Below are 18,316 nucleotides of genomic sequence, written 5' to 3'. Positions count from 1 at the left end.
TGTTCGTTTTTTCTGCTTATTTTTAAAATTTTTCTTCAACTATAGATAATCTCTCTTTTTAAAGTCATGATTGCTTAGTGATTTAAAGTAAGAAAAGAGACATAAAGATAATTTAATAACTATGAACTAATAGCCTTTTGAACCTTTCTTTTTAGGATATAAACATACCAGTGGTTATGCGAGGAAGTAAGATACTAGTATTGTATTTCTCAGCTCAGCATTTTCAAAGTTGTTGAAATATTTTTTAGGGAAGCCACCTATTTCAGGCCACGTATGAGCTTTTGATGTTACATATATGCCCACTATTGAGACTCTTTTGCAGAAATCAATCAATATATTCATAACTTACCTCTAGCAATGATTGTACTTACTCTTCTGGAGCCTGGCATCCTGCTCTTTCTGAGCCTTTTGCCCTTTACACCTGCTGTCCAACTGCTACCCTGGGACTTCTCTTGGTGTTCTTCTAGGTTAGATCTACTGTTTCCTGAATTCCATTTTTTGTTATTTCCTAGTTTATTCTTCCTGTATTTGGAGCATATCTTCCATTTACTTCCTTGCCTGCCTGAAAATGTCTTAATTTCTTCTTCACTCATGATTAAATTCCAGTTTGAAAATTATTTAATGTCAGAATTTTTAGGGCATTACTCCCTTCTATCTTCCAGTGCCACTTTGAAAAGTCTGTTGCCATTGTGAATTACTTTTTAGCATGTAATCTCTTTTTTCCCCCCATTTGTTTGTTTTTCACTTTATGCTAGATGGTAGTTTTTGGGATCTTCCCATTCTGGTGTTTTAAAACCGCACAAGATGTCTTTGAATAGGCCTTTATTACTCATATTGGGTATTTGAGAGCCCTTTCAGGCTGGAAACTTGTATCCTTTGGTTCTGGAAATTTTTCTGTTTCTTAATTTTTATTTTTAATTTTTGTGGGTACATAGTAGGCGTATATATTTTTGGAGTACATTAGATTTTTTGATACAATCATGCAGCATAATAATCACATCATGGAGAATGGATATCCATCCCCTCAGGCATTTATCCTTTGTGTTATAAACAATCCAGTTATACTCTTTTAGTTATTTTTAAATGTACAATTAAGTTATTATTATTGACTATAGTCACGCTGTTGTGCTATAAAATAGTAGTTCTTATTCATTCTTTCTATTTCTTGTACCCATTAACCATCCCCACCTCTCCCCACCCCGACAACTGCCCTTCCCGGCCTCTGGTAACCATCCTTTTACTCTCTGTGTCCATGAGTTCAATTGTTTTGATTTTTAGATCCCACAAATAAGTAAGAACATATGATATTTGTCTTTCTGTGCCTGACTTATTTTACTTAACATAATGATCTGTAGTTCCATCCATGTTGTTGCAAATGACTGATTCTCATTCTTCTTTATGGATGAATAGTACTCCATTGTGTAAGTACTACATTTTCATTATCCATTCATCTGTGATGAACACTTAGGTTGCTTCTAAATCTTGGCTATTGAACAGTGCTGCAACAAACATGGAAGTGCAGATACCTGTTCAATATACTGATTTCCTTTCTTTTGGATATATGCCCAGCAGTGGAATTTCTGGATCATATGGTAGCTGTATTTTTAGTTTTTTGAGGAACCTCCAAACTGTTCTCCATAATGGTTGTACTAATTTCCATTCCCACCAACAGCATATGGAGATTCCCTTTTCTCCACATTCATGCAAACATTTGTTATTACCTGTCTTTTGAATGTAAGCCTTGTTTTTTTGTTTTTTTTGGGGGGACAAGGTCTTGCTTTGTTGCCCAGGCTGAAGTGCAATGGTGCAATCACAGCTCAGTGCAACCTTGACCTCCTGGGCACAAGTGATCCTCCCACCTTAACCTCCCAAGTAGCTGGGACTACAGGCACATGCCACCATGCCTGGCTAGTTTTTGTATTGTCTTTTTGTAGAGATGGAGTTTTGCCATGTTGCCCAGGCTGATTTTGAACTCCTGGACTCAAGTGATCCACCTACCTCCCAAAGTGCTGGGATGACAGGATTGAGCCACCGTGCCTGGCCCTGTGATTTTTATTTAGGAGGTATTCTCAACATTATTTTTTGCACTTCTATTGAATCTTTTATTTTGGCTGTCATACTTTTTTCGGTTTCTAAAGTTTTTTTTGTTCCGATTGTTTTGTATTTCATAACATACTAATGTCGTATTCTCTCTTAGCACTCTGAAGATTTAATGATTTTTTTTTTCATGTTTGCTTTACTTTCCTTTTTCATTTGTTTAGGCCTCTGACTTTTATGTTAGAAGCTTTTGGGCTAGGCACAGTGGCTCACCCCTGTAATTCCAGAACTTTGGGAATCTGAGGTGGGCAGATCACAAGGTTAAGAGATCGAGACCATCCTGGCCAACATGGTGAAACCCCGTCTCTACTAAAAATACAAAAATTAGCTGGGTGTGGTGGTGTGTGCCTGTAGTCCCAGCTACTCGGGAGGCTGAGGCAGGAGAATTGCTTGAACCCGGAGGCGGAGGTTGCAGTGAGCTGAGATCGCGCCACTGCACTCCAGCCTGGTGACAGAGTGAGACTCCATCTCAAAAAAAAAGAAGATTTTTTCAGATGTTAGTATTTTAGCTATTCATATTTAAGAGAAAGGCATTTAAATGCAGATTGGTGGTTTGTTGTCCAGTGGACTTTGTTTCTGGGTGATAGTTAGGGAGGTGGTTCTTTTGTAGGGAAACACCTGCCAGCCCCCAAACAATATCAGTATGAGATGTTTTTCTTTTCCTTTTTTTTTTTTAACATAAACTCAAGATTTTATTGTCTTCATAATAAAACAAAAGATAACACTTAGAACTGGGTCACTTGGCTCTTTCTGCTCTTATCTCCTCCCAGTTGAGAATGCTTGCATCTTTTAATACTCAGCATTCTCTTAGATCTGCAGTTGGGCTCAACGCACTCAAGCCTTAGCACAATCTTCTTTGTAGTTTCAGCCTTTTTCAGGAAAATCTACTTAGTCTGCCCACCATAACCACTCTACTTCCTGTCATATTGACACTTTCTCTGGGCATACAGAGAATCCTTGCCCTTCTTGTACTGTGTCACTTTCTGGGGTTGGTGCTTGCCACACTTCTTACAGAAAATCCCGCAGGTTTTAGGAATGTTCACCATGTTTGCGGGAGCGCTATCAGCATGGAAAGAGATTTTTTTTTTTTTTTTTTTTTTTGGAGCAATTGAGTTTCTCCAGCAAAGAATCCTTTAGTTTCTCACCTGTGGGATAACCCAAAATGAAACTGGGTAGTAAGGTGGGGCTAACCGGTTTATATTAATTCCCTTGTTAAGCTGTACTTCATTCCTGCTCATTACTCTTAGTGTCCCACAGTCTCAAGCTTCTTCTGTTCAGTTTCTTCTGATAATAAACTTTCTGCCTCTTTCCTAGTATGCCAGCACCTTGCTATTGGTGTTCTGGGAGTGGGAAAAAGAGGATGACTGTTACTTGCAGATACTTTGAACTGTATCCCTGGTTTTTCATTGGGTCCTCACTTCTGCTCTCTACAGTACCTTGTGCCTTCATGTTCTAAACTTCTTTTTCAGTGATAGTTATCTTATTGATACTCTCTTCTATACCATTTAGACTGTGGGTTCCCACCCTGCTATAGTAGTTGTGCTCTTTATAATACAGATTGTAGGGTTATTATGCTTTTCTGTATTTAGATTCTTCCTAGTAAGCATGTATTCTATAATTAGGTTTTTAAATCATAAAAATTCAATAAATATTTTCTAATTGTTTATAGTTTGATATTTTATATTTAATTTTCTAATTTATGTAAAATTAATCTTGCTAGATGCTTATCAATAGAGATTCTATTTTCTCCCCTAAATAACTCTTCAGTTATAAGTTGAAGGTAATGCCAGGAGCTTACATGCCAAGGCTGGCTTATAATGATGATATGCCCATGTAAATGTTGATCAAAGGAATAGATGGGAAGCTTTACATCTGACCAATGATTTGGGAGCCCTATTGAACACCCTCATCTGACAGGAAAAAAAATAAGGACCAAGTAGGTTAATTTATTTTCTGAAAGTACTATAAAAGTTGTTTTTATGTTTTAGGTTGCTACGCTTGAGTCTGCTCAACAGCAGGCAGCCAGTGTCCCAATCTTAGAAGAACAGATTATAAATTTGGAAGCAGAGGTTTCAGCTCAAGATAAAGTTTTGAGGTAAATATACTTTTTATAGCTCTCAAAGTTTTATTTTCTACTTTTACATTTTGTTATATCTTGTTAAATCTTGTTCCCCGCACTCAATAAATTTACAGTAACCTAATGGTGTTCAGCTGTCTTAGAACTTGTTGAATCTATTTTTAGTCAATCATAACTCCTCCTGGCTGTAGGTTGCATGCAGTATATAGGGGCTAAAAAAGACTAAGGTGAGATGCCTATTTACATGCTTTTATCAAATATGAATTAGTTCATTTCTTCACCTACATAGCAGTATATACTCAGTGTTTCAAAGGGAGTTCAAGAAATAAAATGTAAAGGAGTCAGACACTTTTATTATTTTTACAGACAGGGTCTCACTGTGTCACCTAGGCTGGAGTGCAGTGGTACAGTATGGCTCACTGCAGCCTCAGCCTCCTGGGCTCAAGTGATCCTTCTACCTCAGCCTCCCAAGTAGGTGGGACTGCAGGCGTGCAGCACTGTGCCCAGCTAAGCTTTTTATTTTTATTTTTGTAGAGACAGGGTCTCACTATGTTGGTCAGGCTGGTCTCAAACTGCTGGCCTCAAGCAGTCATCCTGCCTCGGCCTCCAAAAGTGTTGGGATTACAGGCATGAGCTGCCATGCCTTGCCATCAGGCAGTTTATAATTTATTCTCTTCTGCTTTGAATAAAATGGGAAATATTTGCATATTAAATAACATATTACTCTGAGTGATTCTGAAAGTATAGTTAAAGGACCAGCAGTAGTAGCATCACCTGGGAACTTGTTAGAAGTACAGATTCTCAGGTCTTATCTCTGGCATACTGAACCAAGTTGGTAGGTGTTCCACAAGTTCTGCAAATGATTGTGCTGCACACTAAAGTTGTCTTTTATGTCCATCAGAGTTTTGTAATTTACTTTGTAATACATATATTATTTTAAATTTATTTGTAGGTATTTTATATTTTTGGCAATTGTGAATTGTTCCTACTTTGTTCATTGCTAGTGTATGGGAAGGTTACCGACTTTTGTATAATATAATTATTTTGTAATTGGTAGCTAATGGTATTATCAGCAAATAAAAAAAATTTTGTTTCTGAGTCAAAGAGTAGGAAAAAGAAAGAAAGAAAAGAAATGTTGTCTTTCCTTTTCAGCATTTATACTTCTTATTACCTTTTCATATTTGCTTTTTGCAGTGGGTAGAACTGTCAGAAAAGTTGTTGGATGTGGGGGTGATAACAGTCATCCTTATTTAGTTTCTGAACTATGCAGGAATGCTTCTGGTATCTGACTATAAAATATGATGTGAGTTATTACTTCAGATATATTTATCATCTGGTGGAAGTATTCTTTTATTCTTTAAAAAACTCTTAATTAACAAGTGATGAATATGCCTTTTTCTCTATCTCTTTTTGTATATTGTTTCTCTTAACTCATTGATTTAAACAAATATAATTCCTAATATTAAATTATTCTTGCATACCTGGGATAATCTCTTTAGTAGTCTTAAACAAAGTATCCTTTATTTTATAGAGAGGCAGAAAATAAGCTGGAACAGAGCCAGAAAATGGTAATTGAAAAGGAACAGAGTTTGCAGGAGTCCAAAGAGGAATGTATAAAATTAAAGATGGGCTTACTTGAACAAACCAAACAAGGAAAAAGGTATGTGTTTTTAAAGCAAATACATTTTTTTGAAGGGGAATAAAAAGATATATTACCTATTTAAAATTCTAGTTAATTTTTGAAGTGAAAAAATTTTAGAGATTTGGCAATAAAATAACTTAATGTTCTTTTTTATCTATTAATTTTTAAAAATTTTCCATTAAAATGTTTATATGTGGAATTTATGTTATTAGCATTCTGGATTGGGCTTAATTTCTACAAAACTGATAATGATTATCAGTTTAATGATACTTATTTCTGAAATTAAGTTCTATGGCCTATTTGAAACCAGTACACTGAGTTTAAAATACTAACAGGGAAAAAGCCTGTAAATTAATATTACCTCTAATAAAACTAAATAAAATGTTGAATGAACTCTTTAAAAGAAAATTTTGCCTCATAGATAGAGAAAGAAACTCAATGCATGTGAATGTGTGGTTGGATCTTCCTTTAGAAATATATAAGTAGTACAAAAATACCTATTTTGTATAAATTATGTCTTGAGATCAAGTCTTTTAAGTAGCTCTGTCTAAGGAACCATTAACTCCGAGTGCCAGTTCACTTTTAAACTGATAAAGATTTAAATTTTTTGAGTTTAAACTAATAAGATTTTATAATAAAATAGGATTATAGCAGTTCTTATACAGTATAAAGTCACAATGTATACTAAGCAATATTGCAAATAGAAAATGCTTAGGTTTTGGAGTTAGTCAGAAAATTTTTAGATTTTACCTCTCATTGGCTTTGTTACCTTGGCCAAATGATATAACCGTTTGAAATCTCAGGTTTTTTTCATCTGTTAAATAAAGATGATATTATCTTGATATGGATAGATATGAAGAGTAAATGAAAAAAGGAAATGTAAGGTACCTCTTAATAAATACTAACAATTTGTAACTATTTTATAAACTTTGTGGTTAAATACTTTAGAATTCACACTTCACTTACTCAGATAAGCTTTGCACATGGTTATTTATAATAATACATGAAGACCACATTCACAATATAGCTGCCAAGAAAAAATAAAGAGGAAGAGCTACTAGTTTCCTCTATAGAACTTAGATAAGAGGTGACTTTTAGGTTCGAGTATTGACTTTGCTGTTGTTGTTGTTGTTTGAGATGGAGTCTTACTCTGTCTCGCAGGCTGGAGTACAGTGGTGTGATCTTGGCTCACTGCAGCCTCCGCCCCCTGGGTTCAAGCAATTCTCCTTTCTCAACTTCCCGAGTAGCTGGGATTACAGGCATGCACTACCATGCCCAGCTAATTATTCTATTTTTAGTAGAGACTGGGTTTCACCATGTTGGTCAGGCTGGTCTCAAACTCCTGACCTCAAGTGATCCACCCTCCTCGGCCTCCCAAAGTGCTGGAATTACAGGCGTGGGCCACTGCGCCTGGCTAAGTATTGACTTTGGCTTCACAGAGTGAGTAAGTGGGGGACAGACACATTCTGGGCAGCATGTGCAAACGTATAGAAGTATTAAAGGGTATCATTGCTGAAGAACTCTTAAGTAATTTTATGTTCTTATAAGTAAATAGGTGTAGTGGGAGATGAGACAAGAAAGACAGGCTGGATCCAGACTGTAAATGGCTTTGTGTGTTATACCAAAGGATTTGTATTTTAACCTGGAGAGCATAAATAGCCAATTGAGATTTTTAGGTAGAGGTATGACATGAAGACTCTTGGAGCTTTTTGAAGAACTAAAATGAATATTGACTTTCTGCTATGGTTTGAATGTGTCCCCCCAATTTTTTGTATTGGAAACTTAATCCCAACGCAACACTGTTGGGAGGTGGGGCATTTAGGAGGTACTTAGGTCACAAGGGCTCTGCTTTCATGAATGGATTAATGCCATTATAAGAGGGCTTGACAGAGGGAGTTTGTCCCTTTTTTCCTTTCTGTCATGTCAGAAGATAGTATTCCTCCTCCTTGGAGGATGTAGCATTTAAGGCATCATCTTGGAAGCAGAGAGATTAGGCCCTACCAAACTGCCAGTGCCTTGATCTTGGACTTCCCAGCCTCCAGAAATGTGAGAAATACATTTCTGTTTTTTATAAACTACCCAGACTATGATATTTGTTCTAGCAGCGCAAATAGACTAAGACACATTCTGAGATTGAAAGATCAGAACTTTTGCAAGGACTATTTTTTGGGTGGAGAAGATTAATCATAATGGATTAAAAAGCTAGTGTAAAGAAAGGGAGAGATTGTTTAGCTTTATGCTGTTTGTAAGAGATCACCTAAAACATAAGGACACAGAAAAATTGAAAGCAGACTGGGTGCGGTGGCTAACACCTGTAATCCTAGCCCTTTGTGGGGCTGAGATAGGTGGATCACTTGAGCTCATGAGTTCAGGACCAGCCCGGGCAACATGGCGAAACCCCATCTCTACAAAAAATATAAAAATTAGCCAGGTGTGGTGGCACACGCCTGGAGTCCCAGCTACTTGGGAGGTTAAGGTGAAAGGGATTGCTTGAGCCTAGGAGGCAGAGATTACAGTGAGCCGAGATTGTGCCACTGCACTCCAGCCTGAGTGACAGAGTAAGACTCTGTCTCAAAAAAGAAAAAAAAAGAATGGAAAGAAGTGTTTCAGATAAATACTCACCAAAGCAAAGTTGATATTACTATATTAGGATCACACAGAATAGACTTCAGTGCAACAAGCATTACCAACATTAAAATGACTCATATAATGTTTAAGTAACACTTAACCAAGAAGATATAAATACTCTAAACCAGCAAGATATAAAGACTCTAAACTTATATGTATCTAATAATTTAGTCCCAAAATACATAAGAAAAATAACACAATTTCAAGGAGAAAAGAACAAATCTGTAGTCATATGGGGAAAATTCTTCATACATTTATCAGGAATTGTTAAATTAAGTAACAAAAAATAAAGGCTTGAAGTGTTGAATAAGACAATTAATATTCTTGATCTAATGGATGTGTATATGGAACCCTGTAGTCAACAGTTTGAAATTGACATTCTTTCAGGCAGATGTAATCTGTTACCTCACTATGCCAGAAAGCATGAATTTGAACAAATTCCAAAAGATTGATGTCGTATGTATTATCTTCTCCAACCACAGTTCAGTTAAGTTAGAATACAACTCCTTGAAATCCTGTATGTTTGGAAATGTAAAACCAGGCTTACTGGTGTTCATTGACCTACTAGTGTTCATTGACCATTGAATAAATTAGAAAACCTTTAGAACTGAGTGATATAAAAAAAATTGCACGACACTGCTTGTAGGCTGTACCTAAAGACACTCTTAGAGGAAAAAATTTAACCTTATATACATGTATTATATCATGACTGAAAATTAACTGAAATAGCCAATTGCGTGGTCAGGAAAAGGAGGACATCAGAAGAAAGAATGAACATCAAAAGAAAATAGAAGTAAGGAAATAATAAAGATAAGGATGAAATGGATGAATACAAAACAATGAAACAATATAAAGGATTACCAAAACCTAAATGTGGTTATTTTCACAATGAACAAGAAAATGGGCATCAGACAAGATTAATAAAGGAGAAAAGGCACAAGTGTTGGGATTGACAAGGGACTCCCAAATTACAGATTTAGCTATAAATCGGTAAGCAATAAGAAATATATAAGAAATAAGGCCAATAACTGAATCATTTTAAAGATGATACATTGAAAACTTAGACTAAATAAAATTCTCAGCAAAATATAATTTAACAAAACTAACTTAAAAATAAATGGAAAACCTGAATATATATATAATGTATATATATGTGTGTGTGTGTGTGTGTGTGTGTGTACATATATATGTGTGTGTGTGTATATATAGCTATTAAGGATATCAAATCAGTAATTAAAAATCTGCCCACAAATAACTAAACTTGTCAAAACAATGGTGACAAAAGGAAAGGAAACATCAGGCCCACTACGGCCCATGATGACTAAAATGGAAAAGACTCTCAAAAACAAGTTATGGCAAGGATATGGAATTGAAACTCTCCTGCATTTCTTTTTTTTTTTTTTTTTTTTTTGAGATGGAGTCTCGCTCTGTTGCCCAGGCTGGAGTGCAGTGGCGCGATCTCAGCTCACTGCAAGCTTTGCCTCCCAGGTTCACGCCATTCTCCTGCCTCAGCCTCCCTAGAAGCTGGTACTACAGGCGCCTGCCACCAGGCCTGGCTAATTTTTTGTATTTTTAGTAGAGATGGGGTTTCTCTATGTTAGCCAGGATGATCTCAATCTCCTGACCTCATGATCTGCCCGCCACGGCCTCCCAGAGTGCTGGGATTACAGGCGTGAGCCACCGCGCCCGGCCCACTCTTCTGCATTTCTAATGGAAGTGTAAATTGGTAGAACCACTTTGGAAAACTGTTTGTCAGTAGCTGCTAAAGGTAAACATAAGCCTGCCTTATGATCCAGCATTCATTTCAACAAAACTTAGTCCCTGTATTAAAAGACATGTACAAGAATGTTAAAGTAATTTTATTCGTAATTGCTAAATGTTCATCAACAGTGTAATCTATAAACTGTGGTATGTTCACATAATTATACACATCAGTAAAAAAGAGCAACTACAACTATGTAACAACATGGGTTATTATCACACATATAATGCTCAGCAGAAGCCAGACACAGTAGAATACTGTATAATTCCATAGCAAATCAAGGATAGGCAAAATTAACATATGTTGTTAAAAGTCCAAATGGTACTTACCTTTTTGGGGTAAAGAATATTCACTGGGAAGGTACACAGGGGTGCTGGAAGTGTTCTCTATTTGATTGGGTTAGTAGTTAAGTAAGTATACACATTATTAAAAAATTCTCTCATTTAGGATTTCTGTACTTTACTCAATAAAAAATTAAAATCAAATAAGAAAAACTATAAGAAAAAATCTACAGAAGATATGTATAGTCTTAATTTTTTTTTAAAGAGATAGAGTATTGCTTTGTTACCCAGGCTGGAGTGCAATACTGTGATCATGGCTCACAGTAGCTCCCAACTCCTGGGCTCAAGTGATCCTCCCACCTCAGCCTCCCAGATAGTTAGGACTACAGGCTTGCCCCACCACACCCGACTAATTTTTAAATTTTTTTTACACATGGTGTCTCGCTGTGTTGCCCAGGCTGGTCTTGAACTCCTGGGTTCAAGTGGTCCTCTTGCCTTGGCCTCCTAAAGTGCAAGTATTATAGGCATGAGCCACTGTGCCTGGCTTTAATGCGTGTTTTAAAATGTATTTGGGGTTTGTTTTAATCGGGTATGGTAAGATACAGACACATGACTGACATGAAGGAAGAAATTTTTATACTTACAGATTTCTAGAAGTAGGAGGGGCACAATATGCTGTTTTGGGATCCTTGGGGTGTTACTTCACCAGCCAGAAACCTCTGTGGCCAGTGGTACCTTTGCCCAAGTTTTACTCTGGCCTATTGGGCTCATTCCGCCCATTCAGCCTGGTAGGCTGTGCTTGGCTCGTGCTACCACCCTGGATTCCACACCTGCCAAGGGTGAGCTAGGTGCAGAATGGCAAGGGGTGTGTGAACGACCGTAGAGTCCGGCCACTATGCATAGCCAGGCATGCCAGCTGTGGTGGTGTGAGCAGCTCCAGGCACCAGCACGAGCGCCAGCTCCCTGCGAGGCTGTGGCTGGACCAGGCATAGCATAAGCAGCTTCTGTGGCTGACACCAGGGAACGTGGTGGTGCTGGAAGCTTGGAGACACCAGGAACCACAGAGCCCTAAAGAGGGTATCACAGCCCTGGCTTGGGAAGCTCATAGGTCTGGGCTCCCCCGAAGGGCTGTAGCTCTTCTCTCCTTCTCTTGTCTTTTCTTCTTGTTGCCTGCAACGTAGTGAGCAAGGGGCGTGTTTCAGCCATTTGTGTTACAGCATTTTAAGCCCCACCATTCAGTGGGTCCTGAGTTCTTGTCTTGCATCCAGGAAGAATGAGGTACGCAAACAAGTGGAGGGTGAGCAAGAGAAGATCTGTTGAGCGACAGAACAGCTCAGAGGAGACCCACAGTGGGTAGCTCCTCTGAATGGCTACCCCCACCTCATTTGCGTTCTGGTACATGTGGACACAGTCAATGCAGCAGTACCCGATGTCAGTTGCCACCTCCACAGCTTCAGTTACCTGGCCCAAGGGGGACTTGCAGGTGCCCAGCCCCAGGATGAGCATCTAGGTGCTGTTGTTGAGCATGAGGTAGCTGGCCGTGGCTGCTGCACTTTACAGACCCCCACCTGGAACTGTCTTATTTTATTTTATTTGTTTTTAGAGATAGGGTCTTGCTGTGTCACCCAGGCTAGAATGCAGTGTTGCGATCATGGCTCACTGTAGCCTCAAACTCCTGCACTCAAGGGATCCTTCTGCCTCAGCCTCTAGTGTAGCTGGGACTACAGGTGTGCACCACCATGCCCAGTTAACTTTTTGTAGAGACGATCTCACTATGTTTCCCAGGCTGGTCTCTAACATCTGGCTTCAAGCAATCCTCCTGGCTCAGCCTTCTAAAGTGTTTGGAATACAGGCGTGAACCACCACACCCAGCACATAACAATTTTAGAGATGTTAAAAATGTGAAAACATGGTAAGACTATAGGAGATTATAAAAAAAAAAAAAAGCGAGAACAGGCTGGACACAGTGACTCCCTCCAGTAATCCAAGCACTTGGGGAGGCCAAAGTGGGAGTATTACTTGAGGCTAGGAATTCAAGACCAGCCCGGGCAAAATAGCAAGACCCCACACATGCAACAAAAAGTGTAAACGATGTGTCTCTCAGAATAGATGAACTGTGATGTATATGATTTGTGGATGTAGGTTAACATGAATGTACAAAATAAAAAACACCAAAATCAGGATAGGGTTACCTCTATTGGAAGAAGTCAGGGGAATGGGATTTGGAAGGGACACATAAGGACCTCAACTTTATTTGTAATATTTTGTTTGTCTTCTGTAGCCTTTTCAGACAAAGAGTGAAGATTCATTAAAACGTGATTGGGAGTACATGGTAATATTTATCCACACTTTTTGGTGTGGCTGAAATATGTCATTACTTTTTACAAATTGGAAATGAGGAAGAGTAGATAAGTGTAAACTGGATAAGTCTGGCTTGAAGGATGATAGAGGAAAGCACAATATGTGGGAAGGTTTTTGTTTGTTTAAGTGAGAAGTACAGGTATCCTTTGCTCTGAACAGTACCTGTGCACACTCAGGCATTGATTATATTCCTACAGATTTTCAGAGAAATCCTTTGTTGTCCTTACTTTATCTGAAACTTTGGAGTCAAATAGACATACTTAGCCGCATAGACTCAGAAAGGAGTACTTTTACTTGAACTTGTTTATACTTGTGGCAAAATAACCAACAGAGAGAATGAAAGTACAGAAGCTAGAGTGTATTTCTGAAGGGTTAAGAGTTAAGATCTAGACTATAAATAGAGTAATTCACCCTGGATAAGAGGAGGGTCACTAACCTCACTTACATTAGAAAGAATATGATGGGAATAGGTTTAAATATTAAAATATTTTTAGGTGTGAGAGTGATATTGACCAAATATTCTCAATGTATTGTGCCTCAAATTTTCATTTCATTGCAAGAAGCATAAGGAACTAAGAGATGAGGCAACAAGGTTGGGCTTAAACAGTGGTTGGTGGTGGTTGTGTTTTTTGTTATGTAGATTTTTATATCTGGTATCAATAGAAGTTACCATTTTTTGAAATAACTGTTTGAAATTTATTTGACCTTTGCAAAGGTCACAGAATTTACTGAGTATATTTAATATTCTAGACAATAGACTGATTCTATAAAACCTAACCTTTGAAAATTTATCATCCAGCCTCAGGCTATTTCCCTAATCTGTCTTTTCCAGATAGGGAAAAAAAAATTGCCAACACATAAGAATTTATATATATTTCAACATTTATGTTTATAATTGTTTTGTGTTATATTTCATTTTTCATATTGATAGAGTGAGAAAATTTTTGTAGTATGATCTACACTCTTCATTTTGTACTTTAAGCCTAATACTCCTTTTTAGTACAGAGAAATTTGTTTCTCTCCAATTATTCCTTATAATTAAAGATTACTTTGCAACTTAACTGTTCAAATGCAGAGCATTCTTCGTTTTTATTCATTATCTCTTTTTAAATTTTAGAGCTGAACAACAAAGGAATGAAGCACTATATAATGCCGAAGAGCTGAGTAAAGCTTTCCAACAATATAAAAAAAAAGTGGCTGAAAAACTGGAAAAGGTAAAAGGCAATTGTGCAAATTCAGTGTTTTGTATTACTGTCTATATTCCAACAATAAAGGTAGGAATAATTAAAATATGTTTATGGTTGAGACAGAGAGTAATTTTTATGAACTTATAAAATCATTGGGCCGGGCGCGGTGGCTCACGCTTGTAATCCCAGCACTTTGGGAGGCCGAGGCGGGCGGATCACGAGGTCAGGAGATCGAGACCACGGTGAAACCCCGTCTCTACCAAAAATACAAAAAATTAGCCGGGCGTGGTGGCGGGCGCCTGTAGTCCCAGCTACTCGGAGCCCATGATGGAGTGCAGTGGCGCGATCTCGGCTCACTGCAAGCTCCGCCTGGCCGACAAACCAAAATCCCGCCCCAAAAAAAAAAAAAAAAAAAAAATCATTTAAGTGAACAATTTGTAAATGTTAGTTAAGGATGATGTTCACCAACCCTTTTATTATCAGGAGAAACTTTTTTATCCAAAGAGAGAAAAGAGTAGAGAGAGGAGAAGGACCAAAATATAGAGAAGGATGGCATGTGTTAACAGAGATTGGAGCTAAAGAAGTAGAAGAAAGAAATTCATTTTTATCACTTCAATGAAAATGAAGATAGATTATGTAGCTTTCAACTGGTCTCCGTCAGTCTGCTACTCTGAGAGGGGCTTGCCTCTGCCTCTCGGAAGGTTCTTTGAACGGATTTGATATAGAAATAATAGTGAGTTTATTACATTCATTTATTATATTCATTTAGTATCTTTAAGTAATATCACATGGTAATGAAATGTGTATGGAGGAACACCACAGTTGGATATTCAGATATTGAGCTCAAAAGAGAGGTCTGGTAAAGAGATTCTAATATGGGAGACTTCCATCTTGAGATAACAATGAAAGCAGAGGAAGTTTATGATTCTGATCCAAGAAAGGTAGAAAGGCAGAGGAAGGAATGTTTAGGTAGAAGGGTAGAGTAAGAAGATGGGTGTTCATTTATTAAACAATCATGAAATTGCTTTTACATGCCAGGTACTGTGCTAGTCTCTGGGAGATTCGGTGATACATAACACATGATACCTATCCTAAAGAGCTCACTGTCTAATAATATTGACAAGTATGTTAACAAATAATTTCAGTATTTTGGAATAAGAAGTATAATATAGAAATAAGAGGTAGGTGTGGTAGGGTGGGATGAAGGTGGCGGTGGTTAATAAACTCTGATGGGCCCAAAGAAGGCTTCACAGAGTAGGCAATGCTTGAGCTGCTAGGCTATCTCAAAGATTGTGATATATCATTGAACAGTGTTAAGCAGGGAAAATGATCAAAATCTATGTTCTAGGAAGCTCACTCTGATGTCATGTGAAGATGCATTTGAGAGGTGAGAGACAAGTCAAAGAGACTTTAAAAGACAAGGCAAGAGATATTGAAGATGAAGGAGCTGAGTAGGTAGCTATGGGGATGTTAAAGTTGGGGAATCAGTGGGATCTAGTGACCACTTGAATGCATTAGAAGTGGGCAGTATGAGAAAGAATATAGGATATTTTTAGGTTGCTGGTTTGAGTGACTGCTGGATGATTGCATCGTGAATCAAAATAGACAATTTAGGAAAAAAAGTTAATGAGTTCTATTTTGGAAATGTCTGTAGAATATCCAGTTACAGGTTGCTAGTAGGCTTTTGTATCTATAGGTCTGGATTTAGACATATAAATCTGTACTAGGCCTGTAATTTTGAGAATTGACAGTACTGAATTAAAGTGGTAGAAGCCTTGGACATTGACAGAGTTCATATAGAATGAGAAGAAGATGAAAGATACCCTGGGAGATAAAGAATAGGTAGATTTGCTTTTGAAAGATACCGAGAATTGATTTAAAAAAATTAGAGAATCAGGAAAGTATAATAAGAAAAGCCAAGGCGATAGAACATTTTAAAAAGAGGGTGGTGATCTTCAGTGCCAGATGTTGCAAATTGGTCAAGAAGAATGAGCACTGAACCAGGTGTGGTGGCTTATGCCTGTAATTCCAGCTACTCAGGAGGCTGAGGTTGAACTCAGGAGCTTGAACTCAGGAGTTAGAGGCTGCATTAAGCCATGGTAATACCACTGCACTCAGGCCTAAGTGAAAGAGCAAGACCCTGTCTGTGAAAAATCAGAAAAAAAATTTAGAAAGATGAGGAACGAGACAGGGCTATTGGTTTTTATAATCAGGAAGTCATTGGATACTTTGTAGAGAGCAACTTATTAAAGTAGAAGGCACAACCTCTGAAATGGGAGAAATGGAAAGGGAGGGAGTGGAGGTAGCTAACAGACAATTCTTTACATATGGTAGGTGAAGAGGAAATAAGTGTGTGTGACGGGTTGGGAGAGGCAGCGAATGGAAGGGTAGAAAGAAGCTAAGTTAAGGTGAAGAAGCTGTGGTAAAGCGCCTAAGGGTACCCTGAACATATTAGTAGGGGGAGATTGAAGATGCTAGAATTATAAGGAATAAAAGATGGCACAAGGGTCTGAACGATATGCAAGATGATAGTCCAAGAGCAGAAGTGAGATTCTTTTTTTTTAATGAAATAGGACATTTCTTTTCTTCATGGGAAAAAAGTGGATAAAAACAGAAAAAAGTTTTAGGTGGAAGGAAATTGAATGATTTTGAATTAAATGTCTTTGGTCTCATAAGTTAAGATGTTGCTTAAGTAATTTTCATAGCGTAAGGAGGATAGGAGGGATTTTGGAAACTTGGGGTGAGTGTTTCTCATAATATATTTGCAATAAGGAATGCCAAGAAATTCGCTAAACTTTTGAGAGAATATATAGAAAGAAAAGAGCAGTTAGGAATGATGAGTTAATAAAAGGAAGCAAAGAAAACAAGAGTGGCCAGAGTCAAGTGTAATATTGTCATGACAGCTACATGATAAAATATTTTAGAGAAGTTACCAACAATATTAAATACTGAGATCAAGGAGAAAGTCTGCAATTGATTACAAAGTGGTCATTCCTTTGCAGTAAAACTGTGAGTATCACTTGGCAGTGTAAAATATTAAGGTCTCACAGGTACTGAAACCTTAAGTGTGAATTAGTTAATCAGAACGCTGTTTTGAGAGCCTTGGAGAGGGTCCTTGTGGGAATGAAACATCCTAGAAGGGATTTTTAATAAGGTGATCAGTAAGGGGAGGTAGAAGACCTAGTAGAAGGAATATTCTTGGGGAGAAGAAGGACTTTATGGAGAAAGAGAAAAGAATGTAAGAGACAGGTTTTGTTTTTTTACACTTAGGATTATCAGTTGCAAACAATGCTCAGCAAAGCCCTATAGTTAGGTGGATGTAACAGGGTAACAAAGGAATTGGGGCAGATCTACCCAATCTTCTCCTCTCAACACTGTATCTTGGGTGCTTTTATCTGTTCTACATTTTGGGCTGTGGTTTCGTCGGTAAATTTTGTGGTTAAAATTTCAAAAATAACTTCTCTGGAACATTTGCACTGAAATTAACCTTTAGTAACTCGGATGCAGCAGCTGTAGATGAATTTTGATGCAATTGCCTATCTGTTACAGGTTTTCTGGACAGGTAGTAGCATCTTTTTCTCTGTCCTTTGCTACTGTCCAGGAACTTTACCTTGCTTCTTTTCACTACAAGGCTGGGGACTTAAATGTATGAAATTCTTAGTCTACTCTCCTGCTTATTTCTGAAATCACTACTTACATTTTTAGCTTGAAACACCTAAAACTTACAACCACATTAGTATGTCCACTTAAATTATTGTTTTAGGTTCAAGCTGAAGAAGAAATATTAGAGAGAAATCTGATTAACTGTGAAAAAGAAAATAAAAGGCTACAAGAAAAGTGTGGTCTATATAAAAGTGAACTTGAAATTCTGAAAGAGAAATTAAGGTACAGTATTCTGTTGTAGAAAAAGGATTTTTGTGTAGACATGGAAAAAACTGAAACATTTTAAAACACAATATTTTATATGTTGTAATTATGGGCTTACATTATATAGAAGGATAGGCTTCATGACTGAACCTGTTTTCTAGCTATAGAGTTAGAATTAGAAATGAAGTAAAATGTGTTAATGCTGATATACTTGTAAATACGGAGACATACTGATCGACACATTTGCTTTGCATATATTTAGAGAAAATTAATAGATATAATGTCCTTGATGTATAGCCACATTAACTCACTAGTAAAATGTGTATAATATCCAGTGTTCTAAAAAAAGTATTTTTCAGATCATAAAAAATTACCTAGTCCAAACTTCTCATTTTGTAAGTAAACAGAAGCCCC

The 18,316-nt window shown here is 37.4% G+C and overlaps 1 protein-coding gene and 1 pseudogene across 8 annotated transcripts in view; one reads left to right on the top strand and one right to left on the bottom strand.

The window, feature by feature from the left end:
• Nucleotides 1-18,316, top strand: part of CCDC18 (coiled-coil domain containing 18) — a 100,443-nt gene that overhangs the window by 7,268 nt on the left and 74,859 nt on the right. For all 8 annotated transcript variants that reach the window (XM_032155336.2, XM_032155340.2, XM_058439569.1 and 5 more), the window contains 4 exons: nucleotides 4,086-4,192; nucleotides 5,706-5,834; nucleotides 13,966-14,062; nucleotides 17,799-17,920. In XM_032155336.2, the coding sequence (XP_032011227.1) occupies nucleotides 4,086-4,192; nucleotides 5,706-5,834; nucleotides 13,966-14,062; nucleotides 17,799-17,920 (455 nt within the window). The remainder of the gene's footprint in view (nucleotides 1-4,085; nucleotides 4,193-5,705; nucleotides 5,835-13,965; nucleotides 14,063-17,798; nucleotides 17,921-18,316) is intronic.
• On the bottom strand, nucleotides 2,823-3,143 carry LOC116469759 (large ribosomal subunit protein eL42-like; annotated as a pseudogene).

The sequence above is a fragment of the Hylobates moloch genome, unplaced genomic scaffold (assembly GCF_009828535.3).
Source record: "Hylobates moloch isolate HMO894 unplaced genomic scaffold, HMol_V3 SCAFFOLD_5, whole genome shotgun sequence".
In the NCBI taxonomy this organism is placed as follows: domain Eukaryota; kingdom Metazoa; phylum Chordata; class Mammalia; order Primates; family Hylobatidae; genus Hylobates; species Hylobates moloch.
Note: the sequence above shows the minus strand (reverse complement) of the source record. Positions and strands in the feature narration are given on the sequence as shown.